At 36.1% G+C, this 22,901-nt stretch overlaps 1 protein-coding gene across 1 annotated transcript in view; it reads right to left on the bottom strand.

Annotated features, from left to right (window-relative positions):
* Nucleotides 1-22,901, bottom strand: part of LOC110453285 (syntaxin-binding protein 5-like) — a 139,498-nt gene that overhangs the window by 14,189 nt on the left and 102,408 nt on the right. Inside the window, exons 14-22 of the mRNA XM_021502172.1 lie at nt 22,303-22,343; nt 21,914-22,116; nt 17,663-17,824; nt 15,339-15,487; nt 14,507-14,595; nt 13,295-13,410; nt 8,974-9,999; nt 7,886-8,027; nt 2,320-2,505 (exon numbers count right to left, since the gene is read on the bottom strand). Of these exons, the coding sequence (XP_021357847.1) occupies nt 2,320-2,505; nt 7,886-8,027; nt 8,974-9,999; nt 13,295-13,410; nt 14,507-14,595; nt 15,339-15,487; nt 17,663-17,824; nt 21,914-22,116; nt 22,303-22,343 (2,114 nt within the window). The remainder of the gene's footprint in view (nt 1-2,319; nt 2,506-7,885; nt 8,028-8,973; nt 10,000-13,294; nt 13,411-14,506; nt 14,596-15,338; nt 15,488-17,662; nt 17,825-21,913; nt 22,117-22,302; nt 22,344-22,901) is intronic.

Genomic DNA, 22,901 nt, shown 5'->3' with positions numbered 1-22,901 from the left:
CGAGGTATGTCTAAAAATTCAGGCTTTTGAATCACCCATTATTTACAGATTATATTCCAAGAATACAGAATACACCAATTAAAAACAAAAATATATAATTAAAATATTTAATTTCATATTAACAGCATATATCCCTACCCGAAGCTACATATGTGATGCTGTTATCTACATCTCTTCAGAGGTTGTAAACATGTATTACCAAGAGACCCAATTGGCCTGCATCGCTCACCTGGCATTAATCTCATACTTATAACCTCAAAAATGATCTAAAACAAAGCTACAGGAAAACTGTCAGTATTTATGACTATTAGTCATTCAAAAGAACCTGTTACAAGATTCAAAAACATTTCACCCATGACCTTGAAAGTTGATCAAGGTCATTAAGTTGAACAAATGTTATAGCCCATCATCTCAGGATGCTACTGGCTAAATATCAACATTCAAGGCCTTTTGGTTATTCAGAAGATATCGTTTAAAGATTTAAAACAAATTTGACCCCTGTGACCTTGAATATAAGTCAAAGTCATTCACTTTAACAGACTTGGAAACCCTTGATCCCAGCATGCTACTGACTAGATATCAACATAATGTGTCTTTTAATTATTCAGAGGTGTTAAAGATTTTAAACAAACTTGACCCCTGTGACCTTGAAAATAATTCAAGGTCATTCATTTGAACAAACTTGGTAGCCCTTCATCTCAGCATTCAGCATGCTGACTGGCCAAATATCATCATCCTGGGCCTTTTGGTTATTCAGAATAAGTTTTTTCTTTTTCTTTTTTTAGACAATTGACCCCTGTGATCTTGAATATAATTCAAGGTCATTCATTTGAACAAACTTGGTAGCCCTTCATCCCAGCATGCTACTGGCTAAATATTATACCCAAGGACATATTGGTTATTCAGAAGAAGCTGTTTAAAGATTTTAACATATTTGACACCTGTGATCTTGAATATGGGTTTAGGTTATTCATTTGAAAAACTTGGTAGCCCTTCATCTCAGCATGCTACTGGCCAAATATCATCACCCTGGGCTTTTTGGTTATTAAGAAGTTGTTTAAAGTAAAATATTGATGCTGGACAACAAACGGACGATGGACGCCGCAGCACGGCATAGGGTCACTTGGCCCTTTCGGCCAGGTGAGTTAAAAACAATCTGACACATGATTAATGTAACTTCTGAACACTACAGCAACCTGACCAGGAACCAGGAGTGATAGGGGTGCATTGTTGTACACTGCCCCTGGGATCAGCTTGGTTTAAAGTCAATTTTGTTAACACCATGACACTATTAGCAACTTTCATTAAATCAAACGCATTATTAAATACTAAATATGTCCAATGTCCAGTTAACTTTATATTGATAACCAACACTGATAAGAATCCATTCGGATCCATTGTGATTTTCAAAATAAATAATTCACTCATCCCTGAGAGGCAGTTTTGAAAAATCTGGGAAAATTGACATGCCAAATAAAACACGAGTTTCAAAGATTTTAATCTGTCATCAAGTTGTACAGAATCACATGTTAATGGCATATAATCATTTAAAAAAATATAGTAAAGGGAGGCAACTGTGTTGCTTTCCTCACATGCTTGTGATTTAATGAGTTTATTGACATGCAAAAACTATTGTAAACAATATCATGCTGAAAAAGGTAGCTGTGCATCAGTGTGATAAGTATTTGACAAAATAAGAAGTCATTAAGGCTATTGTAACAATCACTCTTTTCCATCTATTTATCAGAATTGATAATCCCCATTTATAATCTCAGTATCAGCAGAAGCCAGCGTTTCCTTGTTATGTTCCATACCCTAGGAGTTTTTAAGCTGTTAAAACATGGACCTGATTAAATGTGTTTTTCATATCTCTCGAGTATCAACAACTGCTGCTGACACGTTAGAGGTGTTAGGATATTAATTCAAACTGGAGAATGGTTTGATATTAGAAAAAAAAGTTTAACGACAATTAGGCAATCCCTGCTGAAATAAGCTGACTTTTCTCTCAGTGATTTTCTTTTAGCCTGTTTGGGTTTACTGACATCATAATTTATGTTAAAAAAAAATAATTGATACAATAGGACAAGACAGGAGAATTTTTATCATAACTGTAGTTTTTAAACACTCTCAAAGTCCAATGATTATTATTTTTTTGAAACAAAAAGAAGGAAAATTGTTTTGTATTTAAGTCCTTAAATGTAACTATATCAAATTTAAATTAATAAATAAGCAGAATAGAAACATGAATTTCAGCAGGGCTTGTTAAGGAGGGTAAAGTTTTGCTGAGGAAAGAGTATGTTTCCATCTTGTTTAACTTACCACAACACATGTCAGGTCTGAGATAGACTGAGGGGTGACAAAAAACACACACAGTTACACACACGTACACACATACCTTGCAACGCCCCCGACTGCGCCTGGTTACCAGGGTGACCTGGCCAGTGTCGGATGGGCAGTGCAGGTTCTTATCATAAACGACCATCAATTGTACAGAGGACCAGAATTATCATTAAATCACACTTATAAAATAAAGAATGCTTTTTTAATTAAAATATTTCTTAATGCTCATTATAATTAGGAACTTTAAATTAATAAACAAATCAGCATTATAAATCTGAATGTTTTCTTACAACCACATGCTTTCTCTGTTTACTACTCAGAAGTTACTTATAAAGTAGACATGCCTTACAAGATGATGGGCAGTATCATGCTGGTACATGTTATAAAAGGCTAATTCTTGCTAAAATTCTATAATGGTATTATTCTCTATTTGGAGAAAAACTATTAGAAATTAGTTTTTGTTACATCATCCGGTGAACACCAAACAAGACAGGGGGTATACAAGGTTAAAGAGCCGAGTTTTGAAGATTCATTTTCATACAATTAAACTAAAGTGGAATTGAAAAAACACCCAACAATTTCATAAATATATTGATGGGGAATGATCCATTGACATATTTCAACTATAATTCACAAGAGAGAACCAACAGACAAACAAGAAACATCAACAAAGGAATTGTCCCAACTGTTGGAAAAGAGACATTCAACAACAAGAAGCACATTGAGCTTTGATGGCTCACCTGGTCTATTTTCACCTATTTAATGATACCTGTTGTTACAAATTTGAGTCTTGTTACCTTGAATGCAGGTTAAGGCCACTCATTTTAGCACACTTCCTAGTCCTTCACCTCAACTTTTAACACATTTGACCAATGTGACAAATGCATTGTATATCTCTTCAGCAAAGCAAGGTCGGCCTTATTCTGTTATCTTGATGGGCTTTGTTCAAGGTCCAAAGATACTAGGATAGATATTAACAACTTCAAAGGGACATTCTCATTCCAAACTAGAGTTTCTACTATCTAGATCTCCAGGTCAGATTTAACATAAAAAGTTATAAACTAGGACGATTGCTAGAGAGCAGTGTTGAGTCTACAGGTCGTGGTATAAATGTGGGATTCCATCAGCATTGACTGGTTACTTAAATCTACACATTCAAGAACTCCACAAATTCAGTCAAAATAATTTTTTTTTTTCCAAAAGGGCTTATGTTTGGTTTTTGACAAGTTTGGTTAATACTGCAGAATCCCTGAAAGGCTTTCAATAACTTTGTATGGAAATATTGTTTAATTGATGTTTTAAAATTTACAAAATGTTAACTGTATAGTGGGAAACCGAAATCCATTCCAGGCTGATGGACAGAAACCCCCCAGAATGAAGCCATCACAGCTTGCTAACTGTGGATTGGGATAGTGACCCCTGTGTGACCTCTGGTGATCTGACATATACCTGTACAACAGAAGCCTGGCCTACCGATATGCACATCCAGTGTGATATGATCCGCACAATGAAACCTAGATAGGAGGACTAGAGAAAAAGTCAGAGATAATTTATAAAGATGGGGTTAAAACACAGCTTAAGATGTAATGCCAAAGTATAGAGACCCAGTCTGATTTACTACTAGCATTTGTAAGGATCCTCTTATGTGACACTTGGTATCTCAAATACATACACATACTAACACAACTGACTGATGTAACGGTGGGGTAAATTACAACAGACTCATCTGACTGGGGTACCAGTGGGAGTAAGACTCATCTGACTGGAGTACCAGTGGGAGTAAGACACATCTGACTGGGGTACCAGTGGGAGTAAGACACATATGACTGGAGTACCAGTGGGAGTAAGACTCATCTGACTGGGGTACCAGTGGGAGTAAGACACATCTGACTGGAGTACCAGTGGGAGTAAGACACATCTGACTGGGGTACCAGTGGGAGTAAGACACATCGATCTGGGTTACCAGTGGGAGTAAAACACATCTAACTGGAGTACCAGTGGGAGTAAAACACATCTGACTGGGGTACCAGTGGGAGTATGACACATCTGACTGGGGTACCAGTGGGAGTAAGACACATCTGACTGGGGTAGCAGTGGGAGTAAGACACATCTAACTGGGGTACCAGTGGGAGTAAGACACATCTGACTGGAGTACCAGTGGGAGTAAGACTCATCTAACTGGAGTACCAGTGGGAGTAAGACACATCTAAATGGGGTACCAGTGGGAGTAAGACTGAGGTACCAGTGGGAGTAAGACACATCTAACTGGAGTACCAGTTGGAGTAAGACATTATTTGATTAAGGTTACACTAAAAAACCCAGGATTTGTTTCATTATCATAATTTTTCAATATTCAGGAGAATGGAACAAAACAGAACTTTAAATTGTTGCATATTCATGTTATTGGACAAATATTAATCATACACTTAGATTATCTTTAGAAATAAGAGGGAAATAAATCAACATTACATACTACTATTGAATTACAAATAATGCGAGTGCAGCAATACGATTAGTCAATATTAACATGGTCTAATTATCACCCCTCTTTTGTTTGAACATCAATTTTAAGCATGTGTAGCACAAACTTCTCTGAGTACAAAATAAATACAAGGCATACACTTTAACTAGTTGGCTGCCTTCTTGTTCATGAAGCTAACTTAATACACAACAGAGAAATACTTCAACTATTCAGTGTTTGGTAAGGTGAGATGCCAAATTAAAAAGAAGTTTTCAATTTTTGTTTTAACAAGAATATGACACATTAATATCATAACATTGTAACTTTTGAACAATTTTAAGACGAATGTATGAGGTGTCTTAAGGCCATGTCCTTCCCAATAACAGCTGACCTCTCCTGTTAATACACTGTACCACATGCCTGATCATAGACTGGCTACCAGACCCTTTATGAAGAATTTCGCTGCTGCATTTTACTACTAGCTTATCTCCCCCTAGTTTAGAACTTAGAATCAGACATCCAAGTGATCAAAATATTTTGAGTTTAACTTTTTTCTTAATAATTCAATATTTTCAAAATTCTAGAGATGGTGGCCAGTCTTGCCTGCTCACTTCCTTACCGATCAGAGAACACAGGTAATTATTCTACATGGGTGAAATGATCACAATCTGTCAGAAGACTTACGCATTGATAAGGCTGATCTAACGCTTTTATGTCATTGTTTTTATTTAAATAGAAAAAAGAAAAAAGAAATTAGAGCAGTTACCCTTGTGTTACAGTGTACAACATGGCAGTTGAAGTGTTTCCTATCAACAACAAACAACAACAACCAAAAAAGAAGCTCCAAAACCCTTCCACTCGACTTCTCATTCCCAATTTCCAGAATGAAGATAACTTTCAGTTTATTATCGTGTGTTTAGTTAATTGAAACTGAAAGATTTTCTTATCTGTCTTCAAGAAATTGGGAACAACACTATGCTAAGCATTCCTCAAGGAATTAATCAGATAACACCACTGAATCAATTAAAAGTCAACTCACTATGGGAAATCAGGTAAAACTGTAGGAAACTAAACGTCTATCTGTCAATGATGTAGGAACCTAGATGTACATGGTCTGGGGAATCTAAGTAAATGATAAAGGGAATCTATCAGTAGTAAAGATGAAAGGGATCTGTCAGTTTATGATGTTGGAATTTCTCTGTAAATGATGTGGGGAATTAACCTACATACGAAAGAATTGTCTGGTTCACAACATACATAAGAGCAATGTATGTTGAAAATTTTGAGAATTAAACAAGATCGGCTCAATGGGCCTGAATTGCTCACCTGTTATTCATCTTACACATGTAATCTTTAAGTGGACTAAAATACAGCTACAGGCAAAATACCCGTGTTTGATTCAAAAGAATCTGTTAAAAGATTTAAACATGTGACCCATGTGACCTTGAAAGTCAAACAAGGACATTAAGTTGAACAGACTTTATAGCATTTCATACCAGCATACTTCTAGCCAAATTAAATTTACCGGAACCTTTAGATTATTCAGAAGCTGTTTTAAGATTTCATCCTATTTGACCCCTGTGACCTTGCAAATGGGTGAAGGTCATTCATTTGAACAAGCTTGGAAGTATTTCGTCAAAGCAAATTACTGGCCAAATATCGTCGCCCTAGGCCTCCTGGTTATTCAAAAGAAATTGTTAAAAAGGTTTTAAACAAACTTGACCCCAGTGACCTGGAATATAATTCAAGGTCATGTTTTTGAACAAACTTGGTAGCTTTTCATCCCATCATGTAACTGGCCAAATATCATCACCCTAGGCCTCTTGGTTATTCAGGAGAAGTTGTTTTAAAGGTTTTAAATATATTTGAACAAACTTGGTAGCCCTTCATCCCAGCATGTTACTGGCCAAATATCATCACCCTAGGCCTCTTGGTTATTCAGAAGAAGTTGTTTAAAGGCTTTACACATATTTGACCCCTGTGACCTTGAATATGGGTGAAGGTCATTCATTTGAACAAGCTTGGTAACCTTCATCGCAGCATGTTACTGGCCAAACATCTTCATCCTAGGCCTTTTGGTTACCGAGAAGAAGTTGTTTACAGTAAAAAGTTGGCGCCGCACTATGGCATTAGCTCACTTGCCTTTCGGGCAGGTGAGCTAAAAAGAAAGAAAACCTAACATTAACTTCATTTAGGGCCAAACACTAAAAACTGAAGATGGTTTCAGTCAATTATTGTTGAAATAACTCCATAAACATGACGGAAAAAATGTTTATGGGATTTACACTTTGGCCATTTTTTGGGCTCCATTCGGAGTCTAAGAAATAAGACATGAAAGGAAAAAGCTCTTGCATTTACAGTCCTTCAGAAGAAGATTTTTAGAACACTTACTGAACCTGCTTAAATCAACCCATTGGACTTAAGAAGTTGTTGACAATATCAAGTTGTTAAGGGATTACACATGAGGACAAAGACAGGTGGCAATATGTCACCTGATAAAGTACATTCTGATTATGAAAAGCTCCTGAGGAAAAAACAGTAATTTATCATTAAAGATTAATTTTATCACCAACAACTCTACATTATAAAACAATCTTTGGTTATATAGACAAGTCTACAGCTAGAATCTGTCAAGCCAGCCATTCCTGAAACAATCTTAACATTCAGCCACAATTTTTTCAGTCTGTCATTTTCTAAACTTTTGTGTAGGATCTTTTTCTATCACATTTTAAAGTTCACCAACCATTGAGACAATTTTAGAGACTGACAGATACAGTTTCGCATGAATAAGCTCTATAATCTCTGTACTTATATCAAGTACTATCTAACAGTTAGACAAAAATGTCCATGCTGTACGGTTTTAAATTTTACCTTTTAGAAGAATTGGTGATCATAAAACTGTGACATTAAATAATCAGTGAATCTGGCTTTATTGTGGAAAAGTGTGATAGGCTGTGATGAATGTGATTTTTTGTTGGAGAACGTTAAAAATGTTTACTGACTGGCAGGTGTGGTATTTGTGAGAGTTAGGAAGGGTTTTGGTCCAGCAACCAAAAACTAATTAAGTAGGGTGAGCAGAAGCACCTCCTCCATTCGTTTCCTCCATTGACGCCACGCTCTGAGCCTTCTGAAGTTTACGATTGCCTTGCGACCTTGTCCGCTTCAGCTCGGGAGGATGTGGCCGTTTTTGCTTTAAGCAGGTTGGACTCATACACACACCATTTATCTAGTAACAAAGTTGTGGGGAGAAAAAAAAGGACAAAAAAAAATAATTGAAAATAATTTCTCACCACCAAAATAACACCTGTTGATATCTAGCAAGTTCTCATCTGGAAGTTCTTAGTAAACAAAAAAAAATTAGAACTTCCTCATGAAAATTTGCAAAAAAATGAATGAACTTCTTAAATACAATACCTGATGCATAACTGTACACCTAACATTAGTATGAAGTTAGTTATAAAAAGAGGTTCGAGGGGAGATATATATACATACCCCTACTACAGTTATATCTATATACTACCAGGGACGGGAAAACCAAGGCTAACTCGGGAAACACGCACCAAAAGGATGGGAAAACAAAGGCTAAAACTCAGGTAACACAAGGACAGGTAAATTAAGAATACAGATTTAAGCCGTCACACACAAAATGAAGGGAGGTAATACAAAGGAGCATGCGTCTATTTGTAGGTATCATGCCATCTAATCTGAAGGATTGATCAATCACCCTTCACCCTACATACAGATTGTCTTCAGCAAGTACAGTCAACCTTTAAGAATGAATGAAGTTGGTAATATTTTTGTTTCCCGATTATTTCCTATTTTGGTTATGATCCCAGATTTGCCTTCCAGTTGACAGAGATCGTAATGCTGAAGACAACATTCTACAAACTGATCTACCCTCTACAACTAGAATGAGAAATAACACACGTTAGTCCTATGTCAGACGTCGTGCCGAGTTTAGTGCATGCATTTACAAGTTTGGGCCACATTCGCTTACCCTGAAAAATCCAAGAGAAAAAAGAAGAGATGGAAAAATATATATAAGGAAAAAGAACAACCGCATTTACATACAATCAAACAAACAGTACAATGACATGATCATTAGTCGTGTGCAATGAAGATTATAAATACATATTGTATATATAAACAAGCTCCAGGGCAAGTCATCCAACCAAAATATGAGGGGTTATAAGAGAGCAAATATAGGACGAGATGCTGAAACGACAGAAAGATGGTGTGAGAAAAGGTGAGTTATTTAGTTTGCTAGCAGCTATATCGTCAGCAGTAGACATACCCATCCCGCCTCCGTGGCATATTTCTTGAACAGACATCTGACGAATGACGGTATTGCCTTTATCATCTGAGAGGTCAATGACCTCTATCTTTGGCCTTGTCCGCTCCTCATTCTCTTTGCCTAGCACTATGGATTTGACCTTAACACTCATCCTACGTAGGAAGCCCCCAGAGTGAATACCAGGGTCTACATCAGAAGTGTCTCCATGAGAGTCGACATCCTCCCTCCCTTCGTCCCCCGAGTTGTCAGGGTGGGGGTCTATTTCTATGTTTGTCAATGACAGATCATTCAGATTTGGGGGTTTGACTTTTGACTTCCTTCGGGAAAACTTAAATCCTTTCATTGAAAGTTTTCGATGTCTGTGATGATCTTTATAAACATCTTCCGAGGATGTTGTTTCCACTTCGATTTCAGGGTCAGAGCATGATCTCTCTCGAATCACTGCAGTGCTGTCCTGGTTTGGCACAAGGTCCAGAGCTTGTCTGACACAACTTGGGTCAGACAGAGTTTTGCAGGCTGGTTGTTTCTTCACAACCTTCAATGCATTCTCAGAATGAGACTTATGGGGTTTTAGCAAGGAGAAATGCAGGTGTTGTTTTGCGTCTGGCATAGAGATCCGGCGATGCCTGGGGGGCCTGGTGGGTACTGATTCGTCAGCAATGTTTTCTAATTCCTGCAACATGGACTGGTCCTGCATGTTGGCACTCATCTCTTTGTTGTTATTGTCCAGATCTTCTGCCATTGTAGCTTTCTCTGCACAATCAATGTCTTTAAGGAAAAATTTAGTTTCTTTGTGAGCGCTATCCTGAGTAGAACTCTCCTGTATGGCAGTGAGACCAACATCAGGATGGGAGTGTTTTTTCTTTCTTGATAGGTTGGGGTTTGGGCTGGAGGGGGGGCTAGACTGAAAACATCAGAAAATAAAACAACAATGGAAAACAAAATTGAAATCAAACCAAAATGAAAATGAAAATAAATAAAATTATAATCAGTGCTTTAAAAACGATAAAAACTAAGCAAAGCACGTTGAGCAGGTTAACATAAGGTAAAGGTGCAATGTGTGTTCTACTGGGTAGGCCAACAATACAAAAAATATTTCTGATTAAAGATGAAAACATTCTTGGATGATGTAGGGCTAAGCGAGCTATAAGCACATCGAGACATTGCTACATACATACATCCACATTATATAGAAGCATGGTAACAAGGAATAAATAAACTGAAAATCCTAAACAAAAATATCCCTGGCAATATAACTGTTTTTTTCCATTCCTATGCAGATAAATCCTAATGAGACAATTCTTTGAAAATATTATAACAATAAAAGAATCACCGATAATGAAAGCTTTAAAAAAAATCATAATTGTATATCAAAACTGTTATGCATCTAAAAGCCAGCAAATAGAAAGAATCAATAAATCAAATAATAATTTGAAGCTGCCAAAAAAAAAAATTAATAGAAAGTATGAGAACCCCTGAAGGACTGGAGTTGTCTCCCTTGGAATAGGAGTTTCTTCATTGAAGATGATTTCACACACTTCTAAACATGTCTAAACACATCAGTCAACAGAAGCAACATTTCATAATGCAGCATGATAAGGTATAAACCTATAGCATAAGGTTTTAAGTGTTAGATGATAAACAAGCCTGAAAACTTGTCCAACAATTTCGTTTGATCACAGAACAAACATAAATATTATCAACATTAACTCAATTTTATCCTTGTCGGTCACCTCAAAGGGGTACAACAATGGTAATAAATAAAACTGCTCTAGAGAAGCCATGTACACAGGTGATCTACCAGTATAGGTGGTGTGAACGGCTCTGGACTGAACTATGTGCTGTTTAATCTCCAGATCTATCTATAAATGCCATCAAATCACTTGCTCATATTGTCGTAGCTATTTGCCATTGTGGACAGTGTACATTTTGGATATTTCTTTTCATGGCATTTTTAATGTACTATCTATAAGTTAATTATCATGAATTTGGTTGTAAGGTGAATTTCTGAATTGATCACGACAGGGACTGTTTCTAGTCAAGTAGCACTACCTACCCTACAAAGACAAAACTGTAAAGTCACCAATGCATGAATAATAACACCTAACCTATACTACACAAACCCAAGTCATAACACCTAACCTATACTACGCAAACCGAAGTCATAACACCCAACCTATACTACACAAACCAAAGTCATAACACCTAACCTATAATACACAAACCCAAGTCATAACACCTAACCTATACTACACAAACCCAAGTCATAACACCTAACCTATACTACACAAACCCAAGTCATAAAACCTAACCTAAGATATAGCCATGTTGTTACATTAGTATGATAAGTGCATTTTAGTATAACAAGGTGACGAAATGTTTGGGAGTCACTAGTGTGTCAATGAATGGATTACACTAAGTGTGTGATACAGGATCTCTTACCTAATGACAATATCATATTGGTACAAAACAAGTGTGAAATAGAAGTGATACCAGTCAGGTACAGATGGAAATAAGCTTAGTGATAATCCTGAATATTGATTTGTTTTGAAATAAATATAAGCCAAGTGATAATCCCCGTATGTTGATTTGTTATGAGATAAGATAAGTGATAATCCCTGAATGTTGATTTGTTATGCTGTGAATGCTCACACAGGATTTCCTACATGTGTTAGTGGGATGAAATGTTAGTCGACATCCCAGGATGAGTTAAGGAATGGTCCCATGCACTGTATTCTACAAGGTAACAAGCTTAAGAATCCTCCTAGGTTCCATAGCACCGGTCAATGTCTACATTTTCTCAGACAGTGTAGATTATTCTTTCAAAAACATCGACACTGAAATCTAGGGTAACTGTTAGTATTCACGCCATTCTGTACCCCACAAGTGTGTACCATGGAATTTATTACAACTAAAAAGTAAAACTTAACCTATTTTGAAATTATATTTGTGATCAAACTGAATTGTTGAATGATGTAACAAGGCTTCAAAATGCATTTGTAACTTATTTCAAGACAATATGTTTTATTTTCAGTTAACTGAAATCATTGATACAAGAATACCTCTTAAGTCTTTTAATAATCTTATTAATGGCAAGCAGTCTAATGGCTTAGTCCTACTGGACTTGGTATAATTTTTGGTTGTATATTAAATAAGGCCAGATGCACGTGTCTGTCAGCAAGTGTTGTAAACTTGGTCTCGTAAGATTAACAACTTAGGTGTTTTAGTACTGAATCCCTTACGACAAGTTTATATCAGTACCTTAGAACACTGAATCAGTTACAATAATAGCGATCAGTTTTACTGTTTCGTTCAGGATAAAACTCATACCAAGTGTTAATAGAGGTTAATTTTCTCAATGATATTCAGCTGTTATTTATAACTTTATCCAATGTAGTCCTAACTGATCTTACCGGATATAAGTTTATTCAATGTAATCCTATATCTTGTATATTATCGACAAACAACTCCCAATTTATACTGGACTCTTGCTTATTCATTAAACAGTCTCTAGAACTGAGGAGAGTGGGCTTGCTGACAGTATAAGGTATGTACTTTGCAGCTAAAAATGTTTAAATCAAATTTTCTATTTGAAGCTATGTTAATTTTGTTCATGTTAATGTATATTAGAAATATAAGCAATCACTTTGCGACTTTTCTACATGTACATGTGTATGTATATATATTTCACTGTGTTTTTCTATTTTGCCTTCAAACTACTTTGTAGTTACAAATGTGCAAATAAAATTTCGAATTTCGAATTTATAACTTAATTCAATAAACCTCTACTATAGGTCTAGTCTGAATTGATCCAGAACAGCTGCTCATAGTTTAATTCAAAGTAAAACAATCTTTTTCCAATTTCTTTTTGTTAAACATTCTTTAGACCAGAATGTAAAGATATTCCTTGGAGTATTGATATTGTATGTTAAAGATCTGGATAATTCATACTGATTGTAAAGGAAGCTTCGCCTCAGTAATGTAACATTAGAATTATTTTTACCATGGATTTCATTTAATAATACATGAACTTCTTTAGTTTTGTTTAAAAGTTTGATTTCCCAATTAATGAATATGAAAACAAAATGTATATTATCTGAATTAGATATAAAGCAGCATTCGGAACCCTTGGGTCAATTAATTGTAACTGTTAACATCATTTCAGCATGCCCTACGCTACTAGAAAGTTGCCCACTTACTTGATCATTGATGGGTGAGCGACACCCGTCTTCTGTTCCTGATCCCTCCGTATTTGGCTGGGGGAACTTTTTGCCCCTAGGGGACCGAGGAGCCCGCTGATAGGGGTCCATAGACCCTTTGGAAAAATACAAGTATTTCTTTTATCAGTATCAAACAATCTATACTTCACCTTGCCTTTCAGAGCAGCAAGATTTTCAACCAATACTTCTGACACTAGCTATTGATTTTTGGAGGCAAGTTTTCATACAAATACTGGATGACCTTTCGTATTCTCATGGAATCGTAACATTTCATTTCCTAATCGCTCTCTTGGGTTATGGAGTCACAAACCCCAGTGTTTTTGTACAGTTCATAGAGGACTATAGTGGTGCTGTGACTGCTTAATCACAGGGTCAATTACTGAATGAATATCTGTGACTGCTTAATCACAGGGGCAATTACTGAAGGAATATCTGTGACTGCTTAATCACAGGGCCAATTAGTGGAGGAATATCTGCGACTGCTTAATCACAGGGCCAATTACTGGAGGAATATCTGCGACTGCTTAATCACAGGGGCAATTACTGGAGGAATATCTGCGACTGCTTAATCACAGGGCCAATTACTGAAGGAATATCTGCGACTGCTTAATCACAGGGCCAATTACTGAAGGAATATCTGTGACTGCTTAATCACAGGGTCAATTACTGAAGGAATATCTGTGACTGCTTAATCACAGGGTCAATTACTGAATGAATATCTGTGACTGCTTAATCACAGGGGCAATTACTGAATGAATATCTGTGACTGCTTAATCACAGGGCCAATTAGTGGAGGAATATCTGCGACTGCTTAATCACAGGGCCAATTACTGGAGGAATATCTGCGACTGCTTAATCACAGGGGCAATTACTGGAGGAATATCTGTGACTAACATCTCAATGTACAGTTACACAACTAACTAATGTTTATTGTGCTTTAATATCGTGATGGAGAAAGAAGGTGAATGTATTTTATTTTAAATCATATTCAAAACATTTAGAAATTTGGACATTTCCACGTCTTATCTTAAAAGTCCAATTTTGCCCAAAAAAAAGATTATGATTGGCTTTTTTTAAAACAGAGGTTGTCAGCAGATAACATTTCTTGATATTCTATTTTTCCTAGGGTTCTTTACAAACACCACAGAGTTAGGGAGAACATAGATTTCTCCGTTGTGACATTCCACTTACCATATAAATCAGGTGTCCCCAAATTTAACAAACATGTTTTCTGCAGGAAATCAATTATTGCAAGCCCAGATTCATTACCAAATGCAAGTCTGTAATGAAACAACAACACAAATAACACACAAGTCTAGGTTTTAACAGAACATGCTGGGTATTAACAGTAGAGCTCAATCATCAGACCAGTACCAACTCTTTATACAGAATGTCTAACACAAAGGTCAGAAATGTTCTAAAATAACAAAATGTTCATCTTTTCATGTTCATTTTAAGAAATAGTTTAAATGTGATTCTCTGCCTGATGGGCGTTTCTTAAACATACAACAGCAATTCTTGCTACAGGCCAGATGTCAAAATAATAACAGGAAATTACATCTACAAGCAAAACCAGCTCAGAATAATCTAGTCTTAACATCAATTATCTGCCATTTCTGACATCAATATTACTTGTACTTGTTACAGCCAATGTTTTCAGAAAGTAAATTTACAACTGTAACATATTGCAGATATCAACTCAGACAGGCCATGCTGATGTTGATGCTAATTTATTTACATTACTACCAGGCCCTGTCTTATGATCATTCTATACACATTGAAAGGCCCAGTCCATGTATATATTGACTTTATTAACATAAACAGGCCGGTCTATGTGTATGTTGTTGTTTTTTTTCACTTTTTTTTTTTTTTTTTTTCCAAATATTTTATTTTATTTCTATGTGTATGTTGACTTTTATATACATAAGCAAGCTCTAGGTTCTAAACGGCAGGTGGACACCCTGTTGGTGTACATACATGTTATTTGCTCCATACAAAGCCCTGAAGCTGCACCTGTACTTACAAACCATAGGAAGAGTTCACAGAGATGTTTGTGATATTGCCTGGGTGTTCGTTGTCCAGCCAGTTAAGCAGACACACAAGATCGGGATAGAAACCTGCATTGTACTTCTTGCTGCCCGGCCGCACCTTTAATGACGTGCCCGTCTCTATCTGCAATACAACACAAACGTGTGTAAAACAATAACAATGTTACGTCAATCAATACCAACACAAACGTGTGTAAAACAATAACAATGTTATGTCAAACAATACAACACAAATGTGTGTAAAACATTAACAATGTTATGTCAAACACTAAAACACAAACAAATATTTATAAAGTGTGAATTGTATCGACTCCCTGTCGGTTTGGTATGTGGTAATATGGAGCCCTGTTAAATGAATAACTAATACAAATTTGTTTTTACCAAGGTACATGATGGATTTCTCTGTAAAAAGGTATTCTCATCTAAATCTTCACACTTTTCAATGTCATTTGTTGGGGACATAATTCATTTCCACAAACATACAATGAATCAGACAGCACCTTTTTATATGAAACATACAAATGCTTCTGAATGTCAGACATAAAAAAAAAGTAAAAATTCACCAAAATTTATTTCATGCATTTTTTTTTCAAGATTAAACCTTCACCAAACTACATTTTGTGAGAGGAATGCTTTAGTAAAGAATCACCAGCTGTTAATTGTAAAATAATTGCCATCACATGCTGTATATTGTAAGGGAAATGTCATCACATGCTGTAAATGGAATAACAACTGTTGCCAAAATGGTAGACTTAAATCACGTGCATGAGAAAAGAACTAAAGGAATAGATCTTTAGATAACATTTTGAAATAAAGGGGTGTATTTCAATAAATAAGTGAGGTAACTCCAATTTATATTTTTTCTATCCTCATCCTCTCAATGCAAGTGTAAAATATACTAAGTATCATTCAAATTGGTGCAGTACTTATGGAGGATTAGTGTGAACAAGGTTTTTAAACAAAGGGACATAATTCCATCATAACGGAGGGAACACTAAATGATATATAATATTGAAATCTCCTTGATGTAAGAGTTTTCTGTACCAATGTCATTCAAATTAATGCAGCACTTGGAAGGAGTAGTGCGAACAATGTTTTTAAACAAAGGGACATCACTCCCATAGAAACGCAACATTTCAATATTAATCACAGGTGCATGACTTCAAATTGTGTTGACTGCATCAGTGAAGTTTCGCAACATTTGGCTAAAAACTATAAGAGTTGTACAGACAAGATTGTGTTGGCTAACTTTTGTTAAAAGGGACATAACTCCTTTAACAAGCCATTCAGATTAATATGTCTCGCCTATGCCCCGCTTTGACCATCAATGCACATATCAGAGAAACTGACTTAAACGCAAAAACTTAATGTTGATGGAGATGCTGACAAAGTCAATGGACCATGAAAGGTAGGCCGCATCCAGCATTTGATGCATGGGTTGAGATGTACTACCTCAGATATATCTATGGTCCAACACTTATACTTTCAGAGAAACTAATTTATATAAAATGCAAAAACTTAATGTTGATGGAGATAATATTGACGCCTTCGCTGGAAAAGCAACACCTAAGTCTCGCTTCCACTTCGTGGCAGTGAGACAAAAAAGGCCGAATCAAAATATGATATTTAGGTACATAAGTTGTGACCGAGTTGATGACATCAGTAAAGTTTCAAGAAATTCAGTTGTTCAAAAAACTGTAGGAGTTATGTAGACAATATTGTGTCTACAGGTAGACAGACCGACAACCCAATTCCAGTATACCCCCCTTAACTTTACTGAAGGATGCATAGAAGATAATGGCCATCACATGCTGTATACTGTAAGATATATTGTCGTCATCACATGCTGTATATTGTAAGATATATTGACATCTGCACATGCTGTTTATTGTAAGATATATTGACATACTCTATACCTGTATTACAAGATACACTGCCAAACTAAATGTGGCTATCAACAAGAGTAATTATAGTGAACAGTGTTACACTAACATGTCATTAAATCCAACCGTTTAAGTGCAGGGCTGATAAAACAAGCGTTGTGGGGCTGCACTAACACGGTAAAAAAATTCATACACTTAATTCTGCTGCCTGCAGTTCCAATATTAAAGACAAAATTGAGTCAGACTGAAATGTCCAAAAACAAAACAAGCAGGTTGATCAGTACCAAGCAAAGTGGAATTGGTTCGCACCACCACAATTGTTTGTGGCATACACGTATAAGGTTGGATATAGTACTAAACTTACTCTACTGGAGCAGACATTCAGCAAGGTGTTGGGGTGCGTGGCGACTACTTACTTTGTTACTTACTTTGACGCTGTCTGAAGTGTTACTGGAGTAGGAACCCATACTACCGCTGTGTTGTTGCTGGCTCACCACCGCCAAACTGGGTTTGGGGTAGTCATAATCCGGGGAGTCTAGGTCATCAAACACCTCGTATATAATGGAGATATCTAACCCCTGTGTCAACATCAAACATAAGTGTGAGGGCAGGAAGACATGGTATTGGACTGTGTTGACTACTGAAGAAAATTGATGTTTATAACTTATATAAATTAGCAGTCTGGTTATTGTGGGATTGTCAATCCCTTACAATTCTATAAGTGATCTATCCAAGCATTCAATCCCAAAGAACTTTGTTATGTATTTCATTTCCTTGGGTAATTCCTTAGAGCCATTTATTTTTTTATATAATGGACTACTTTGATGCAAAATTCTTACTGTCCTACCAATTTTAAATCAAAATAACACAATATTTCACTTGTACTGGACTGCAATGAAAAGTGACATATATTTGCATGACTTGATTGATTTTTTTGTCCATAATGGCGATTCTGGTAGACTACACAATTAGGATAGGAGTAGTCAAAATATTGTCCAGTATATACTAGACAACAGGGTCAATGGTGAGAATTTAATGCTCTGCATTTAATTCATTTCCATTAATTCGAGAGGTGAACTTATCTCTGGAAGTAAGTCCAGTGCTCATTTCAAACCAATGACCAGGTTCCCAGGCAGATTGTTGGTAAAACAGTAACAGTATATACTTGGTACTCATTTTACACCACATTCTATAACTACTAACCAGTCATCCAGCGTAATGTTGGTAAAACAGCAACAATATGATGTGTTGATATCTATATCTGGTAGTGTGATGTGTTGATACCTTTATCTGGTAGTGTGATGTGTTGATATCTACAGATATCTATAACTGGTAGTGTGATGTGTTGATCTCTATATCTGGTACTGTGATGTGTTGATACATATATCTAGTAGTGTGACGTGTTGATACATATATCTGGTAGTGTGATGTGTTGATACCTATGTCTGGTAGTGTGATGTGTTGATATCTACAGATATCTATAACTGGTAGTGTGATGTGTTGATCTCTATATCTGGTAGTGTGATCTGTTGATATCTATAGATATCTATAACTGGTAGTGTGATGTGTTGATCTCTATATCTGGTAGTGTGATCTGTTGATATCTATAGATATCTATAACTGGTAGTGTGATGTGTTGATCTCTATATCTGGTAGTGTGATGTGTTGATGCCTATATCTGGTAGTGTTATGTGTTTATATTTATATCTGGTAGTGTGATGTGTTGATATCTATTTCTGGTAGTGTGATGTGTTGATACATATATCTGCTAGTGTGATGTGTTGATACATATATCTAGTAGTGTGATGTGTTGATAGCTATATCTGATAGTGTGATGTGTTGATATCTATATCTTGTAGTGTGATGTGTTGATATCTATATCCGGTAGTGTGATGTGTTGATACATATATCTTCTAGTGTGATGTGTTGATATCTATATCTGATAGTGTGATGTGTTGATATCTATATCTAGTAGTGTGATGTGTTGATAGCTATATCTGATAGTGTGATGTGTTGATATCTATATCTGGCAGTGAGATATGTTGTTACATATATCTGGTAGTGTGTTGTGTTGATACATATATCTAGTAGTGTTACTTGTTGATACCTATATCTGGTAGTGTGATGTGTTTATATCTATAGATATCTATAACTGGTAGTGTGAGGTGTTGATCTCTATATCTGGTAGTGTGATCTGTTGATATCTATAGATATCTATAACTGGTAGTGTGAGGTGTTGATCTCTATATCTGGTAGTGTGATCTGTTGATACATATATCTAGTAGTGTGATGTGTTGATATCTATAGATATCTATATCTGGTAGTGTGATGTGGTGATACATATATCTAGTAGTGTGATGTGTTGTTATCTATATCTAGTAGTGTGATGTGTTGATACATATATCTACTAGTGTGAGGTGGTGATATCTATATCTGGTAGTGTGATGTCTTGATATCTATATCTGGTAGTGTGATGTGTTGATACATATACCTGGTATTGTGATATGTTGATATCTATATCTAGTAGTATGATGTGTTAATATCTATATCTAGTAGTGTGATGTGTTGATACATATATCTTCTAGTGTGATGTGTTGATATCTATATCTGGTAGTGTGATGTGTTGATATCTATAGATATCTATAACTGGTAGTGTGATGTGTTGATCTCTATATCTGGTAGTGTGATGTGTTGATACATATATCTAGTAGTGTGATGTGTTGATATCTATATCTAGTAGTGTGATGTGGTGATACCTTTATCTGGTAGTGTGATGTGTTGATACCTATATATGGTAGGGTGATGTGTTGATACCTATATCTGGTAGTGTGATGTGTTGATATCTATATCTAGTAGTGTGATGTGTTGATACCTTTATCTGGTAGTGTGATGTGTTGATACCTATGTCTGGTAGTGTGATGTGTTGATATCTATATCTGATAGTGTGATGTGTTGATATCTATATCTAGTAGTGTGATGTGGTGATACCTTTATCTGGTAGTGTGATGTGTTGATACCTGATATCTATATCTGATAGTGTGATGTGTTGACATCTATATCTAGTAGTGTGATGTGTTGATACCTATGTCTGGTAGTGTGATGTGTTGATTCCTATATCTGGTAGTGTGATGTGTTGATCGCTATGTCTGGTAGTGTGATGTGTTGATACCTATACCTGGTAGTGTGATGTGTTGATACCTATATGTGGTAGTGTGATGTTTTGATACCTATATCTGGTAGTGTGTTCTGTTGATACCTATGTCTGGTAGTGTGATGTGTTGATCCCTATATCTGGTAGTGTGATGTGTTGATGCCTATATCTGGTATTGTGATGTGTTGATACCTTTATCTGGTAGTGGGATGTGTTGATACCTATATCTGGTAGTGTAATGTGTTGATACCTATATCTGGTAGTGTGATTTGTTGATTCCTATATCTGGTAGTGTGATGTGTTGATGCCTATATCTGGTGGTGTAATGTGTTGATACCTATATCTGGTAGTGTGCTGTGTTGATACCTATATCTGGTAGTGTGATATGTTCATACCTATATCTGGTATTGTGATGTGTTGATACATATATCTACTAGTGTGATGTGTTGATGCATATATCTACTAGTGTGATGTGTTGATACATATATCTACTAGTGGGATGTGTTGATATCTATATCTGGTAGTGTGATGTGTTGATCTCTATAGATATCTATATCTGGTAGTGTGATGTGTTGATTCCTATATCTGGTAGTGTGATGTGTTGATGCCTATATCTGGTATTGTGATGTGTTGATACATATATCTACTAGTGTGATGTGTTGATACATATATCTAGTAGTGTGACTTGTTGATACATATATCTGGTAGTGTGATGTGTTGATACCAATATCTGGTAGTGTGATGTGTTGATACCTCTATCTGGTAGTGTGATGTGTTGATACCTACATCTGGTAGTGTGATGTGTTGATACCTATTTCTGGTAGTGTGATGTGTTGATACATATATCTGCTAGTGTGATGTGTTGATATCTATATCTTGTAGTGTGATGTGTTGATACCTATATATGGTAGTGTGATGTGTTGATGCCTACATCTGGTAGTGTTATGTATTGATACCTATATCTGGTAGTGTGATGTGTAGATACCTATATCTGGTAGTGTGATGTGTTGAGACCTATATCTGGTAGTGTGATGTGGTGATTCCTATATCTGGTAGTGTGATGTGGTGATACCTATATCTGGTAGTGTGATGTGTCGATACCTATATCTGGTAGTGTGATGTGTTGCTACCTATATCTGGTAGTGTGATGTGTTGACACCTATATCTGGTAGTGTGATGTGTTGATACCAATATCTGGTAGTGTGATGTGTTGATACCTAAATCTGGTAGTGTGATGTGTTGATACCTATCTCTGGTAGTGTGATGTGTTGATACCTATATCTGGTAGTGTGATGTGTTGATACATATATCTGGTAGTGTTTCTGCTGACCTTTAACTACTGACCTCTAACTTCTTAACTAAAGACTTCAACAGGAGAATGCTGACCTGTGTACCAGTCTCAATCTTTGAGGCTCACCTCACATGTGACAGTGAACACTTCTGGAACTCACCCTTGATATTACTACTACTACTACTACTACTACTACTACTACCCCATACCTCTCCCCAAACTTACTACAATGTCGACCGAAATTTCCTGCTTTGAGTACTTGAACAGAATCACATGAGTAGCCCCGGCCACACACAACATCCGGCTCTCCTGGCACAGGTGAATCAAATAGATTGCAAAGGGGTCATCATCCTGTCCTTCTGTCTGCTTGAATTTTGGTTTTTCAAATATTTTGGCAGTTTTTAACTTGTATAACACTTGTAATGTCACTGAAACAATAAAGAAGAATTGTTTTAGCAGTTTTGACAAAAAAACATCTGTATGAAAGAATATTAAATGTGTAACTTTCTGTTGCTGTTACTAAAAATCATTTTTAATATATTTCTGCAATGTCTTGTAGCATGTCTGATTATTTTCTTTTATCTATAGAATTTTTCTATAAGCCAAGAACTCACCTGATGAAGCATCCCAAAACTTCATAGAACCATCAGCATGTCTGTAAAATAGAATTCAATAAGAGAAAGTTACATCTTTATAAAACAAAATTGTATAGATGTTGTATGTAAGTTGAATTGAAGGAATTTAGAATGTTCTACAATTCACAAATTCAAATAATTTGTACCTTGCAGAAGTTTTCCTTAATTTGATTAAGGGATTTAAAAATTCAAGCTAATGCATTGACAAGATTTTTCTATAGTAATTGTAACAGCCAAAAATCTCATACAAGCTACATTATTACTGCTGTAGGAATTACAAACAAAAAGCTCATCACAAATGTAGGTGAGGCAACCTCATCACACAATAGATGGAAGTATAGGCATCAGTTCTGACTAACTCTCTTACTGGACACTTTACCCTGTGATCAGTAATTCTAACTTACTCTGTCACTGGACACCTTACCCTGTGATCAGTAATTCTAACTTTCTCTGTCACTGGACACCTTACCCTGTGATCAGTAATTCTGACCTAGTACCCTCTCACTGGCCACCTTACCCTGTGATCAGTAATTCTGACCTACTCTCTCACTGGACATCCTACCCTGTGATCAGTAATT

Source organism: Mizuhopecten yessoensis, unplaced genomic scaffold (genome assembly GCF_002113885.1).
Source record: "Mizuhopecten yessoensis strain PY_sf001 unplaced genomic scaffold, ASM211388v2 scaffold7251, whole genome shotgun sequence".
NCBI lineage: Eukaryota > Metazoa > Mollusca > Bivalvia > Pectinida > Pectinidae > Mizuhopecten > Mizuhopecten yessoensis.
Note: the sequence above shows the minus strand (reverse complement) of the source record. Positions and strands in the feature narration are given on the sequence as shown.